The following is a 3,153-nucleotide window of genomic DNA, read 5'->3' as shown; positions in this document are numbered from 1 at the left end:
ATACAAAACTCACAGTAATCATTGTTCTATGGTATATAGCAGATTAATTTTATTTCACCATGCATAATGTTTTTAATTTCTAATAATGACCCTGATACATTTGCAGTTTGAAGCATATATTAATAAAACATAGACCAAATTTCTTTGCTATATATCAAGATCTCTTGCTTTCATGTGAAATAATGCAAAACTTCTGTTCCTAATGCACATAGATTATCATACTACCCTGAGATGTCAGAGGAAATAGACTTCAGCTATTGCTAGGATACAGGTCAGAACCATCCGGGTCACTGTAACGTCCTCCATAGTTGTCACCTCCTTGGTTTCTCATACCTAAGGTTCCACCTCACTTCGGTGGCCAATTCAGGTGCTTATAATGAACTGCAGTGTGATTTGGAAAGACATAGATTGAAAAGGAAGGGCTTTGCCTTTGTTCTTCTTCTTGCCCTAGTGACTCTAGCAGGTCATTTAATCTTTCCACCTGAGACTCCACAGGTATGAACGATGCTATTACACTCCTTGTTGCACCTGTAAACTTTAAATTACGCAGAGATGTAAACATGAGCACTATTAATGAATGCCTCCCTTACTTGTAATGATTTGTTCTTTGTGAAGTGACTTTCACTCAGAAATACTACATGATGGGAAATAAATTGTGAATAAAAGTAAGAAATAGAATGTAAGTAAAGAAAGATGAAATTTATAAGCTCAGTGGACTTTATGAAAAATAATTTGAACCTTTTACAGCAAAGCAAGCACATGAATGTGTGTGAGCATTTACTATAGAAATGATACTTAAATGAATTTTCTTCTTAATGTTATGTATTTGGCACAGGGTCTCACTACGCAGCTCTGAAGCATAGTGATCCTTCTGTCTCAGCCTCCCCAGCACTGGGATTACAGGCATGTGCCACCATGCCCGGCTTCTGTGGCTGGCATGCATGCCCCTGATGGGGCCAGCATGGCATGTGGTACCAGGTATCACACCCGGGTCCTTGTGCTTGCCTAGGCAGGCACTTAGAACACTGACCTATCTCCACAGCCCATTGAATGCTCTGGTTTTGGTCTTTTCTGAGATAGTGTTTTGCTATACTGTTCAGCCGATCCTTGAGCTCATTTTGTAGCCCAGGCAGGTCTTGAACTAACAATGATCCTCCTGCCTTAGCTTTCCAAGAGCTGGGACTACAGAAGTGCGCCACCACACATGATCTAGTTAAATGCTTTAAATCATAGCAAATGTTTGTATGAATTCAACTATAACATTAATAAACTGGAGAAATGTTGGAGTGATTGAAAATGTTCAAAAAATTCTGTGAGGGCCAGCCAAATAGTTCAGTGGATTAAAGCTCCTGCAAGCAGGCACAGGGGCTGGGGGTTCTATTCCCAGGCCTTCTGTCCTGGCCCTGCCTCCAGGGCATACTGAGACAGCAATTGAGACTTGGTAGGGTGGCGTGTATCAGTAATCCCAGCTCTTGGGAGGTTGTAAACAGGTGGATCACTACAAGTCTGATCTAGCAGTGAGACCCTGAACACCCTGTAGACCCTTCCCTAAACTATAAAAAATAAATACTGTGAATATGCTGAAATAAAACTCAGTCTGTACAAAAATAAAAAGCTCAGCAGTCTAAGTACCTGCCTGACAAGCGCTAGGACCCAGGTTTGATCCCTTTACCACATGCCATGCCAGCCCCTAATGAGACATGGTGGCCCACATTTGTAAACCCAGAGTTGGGGAGGCTGAGACAAGACGATCACTACTAGTCCGAGCTATAGTGAGACCCTGTTTCAAATAAATAAATAAGTACATTTTAAAAAGTAAATAAAAATAAAAAGCAACAGAAAAGTAAAGTGTAAAATATCAAACATCTAAGCAAATTCAATAAAACATCAAACATTTCAGTGAAATTAATAGTGATAGCTTTTACTCATTTATAAAATTCTACATAGAAAGACTATGTATGATTTAATATATGAGTTAAAGTGACTAACACATAGATCTCCTTATGAAGCCCGCCTTGTCGTCTAGTAGGAAAACAGCCTGCACACCCTGATGCCCAGACAGCCTCGGGAACAGAAGCAGGCATGGAGAGACATCCTGCACAATGGCATGGAGAGGCGCGCTCCCTCGCACCACTGAGCAGTGTCCTGGTGGACAGAAGTCAAGGGGCAGGCCGCAGTGACGCAGCTCCTTCACCTGAAGTCAGAGCTCACACCACTGGCAAAGGCACCTGCGCCCCATCACCGATGGAGTGAGACTCACAGTCCTGGACACCCACAAGTGGGTGAAGAGTCTATTTTCAAATGTGAGGCAAATAGTACTTTTTAAATGGGCAGGTTTGTTGATGAAAACTATAGTCTCAATGCTGGAGAATGTCACAGGAAAATTGAATCCTGAGGAGAGCCATACATTTCAATAATCTGCAGGGTCCACTGAATGATGTATTAGACAATAAAATAATTGTTCCACAGCATACTTTATAGTAGAAATTAAGTTATCATTAAGAAAAATTATTAAACCAGCTACTTACTTTGAATTGCAGTGTAGCATATTAATGAAAGAAGGTGAACTAGAAGTCTTATTCAAATAAATTAGGTATTGCATAAACCTGTAGCTAATTGTATTAAGATCATAAAGTATTCTTGCATATTAGCCAATGCATGATCAGAGTCCTCATGTAAGAATATTTTTCAATATCAATATGATCGTGTCTAGTAAAATGGTCACTCTTGAAGGCAGAATTTCAAGAAGAAATGAACAAACATGGCCACTGAGAGCTCATGGTGAACAATAAATTACTCCTGCACATTTCACACACCTGCAAACACATTGTCTGAGATGAGACGGACTTTGTGATGACATGGGAGCACGGGTTAGGCTGCAATTTTCTCAAAAATATTTCCTTTGACTAATTGCTCCATGGCCCGGATCACATCCTTGTTCCTTAAGCTATAGATCAACGGGTTCAGCATTGGGCTCAGAAAAGTGTAAAACACGGCGATCACTTTGGACTCTTCCACAGACTTCTCTGACGGAGGCCGCAAGTACATGCAGAACAGAGTTCCATAAAATATGGTGACCGTGGTCAGGTGGGAGCCACAGGTAGAAAAGGCCTTGCGCCTGCCTTCTGCAGATCGAATCTTCAGGATGGCTAC

At 41.1% G+C, this 3,153-nt stretch overlaps 1 protein-coding gene across 1 annotated transcript in view; it reads right to left on the bottom strand.

Annotated features, from left to right (window-relative positions):
• Positions 1-2,871: 2,871 nt before the first annotated feature.
• LOC101590957 (olfactory receptor 5M10-like) overlaps positions 2,872-3,153 on the bottom strand; it is a 23,102-nt gene continuing 22,820 nt past the window's right edge. The window contains exon 3 of the mRNA XM_004645760.2: positions 2,872-3,138. Coding sequence (XP_004645817.2) covers positions 2,872-3,138 — 267 coding nt within the window. The remainder of the gene's footprint in view (positions 3,139-3,153) is intronic.

Source organism: Octodon degus, unplaced genomic scaffold, assembly GCF_000260255.1.
Source record: "Octodon degus isolate 3935 unplaced genomic scaffold, OctDeg1.0 scaffold00239, whole genome shotgun sequence".
Taxonomy (NCBI): Eukaryota; Metazoa; Chordata; class Mammalia; order Rodentia; family Octodontidae; genus Octodon; species Octodon degus.
The sequence above is the reverse complement of the archived record's forward strand: the minus strand, read 5'-3'. Positions and strand labels throughout refer to the sequence as shown.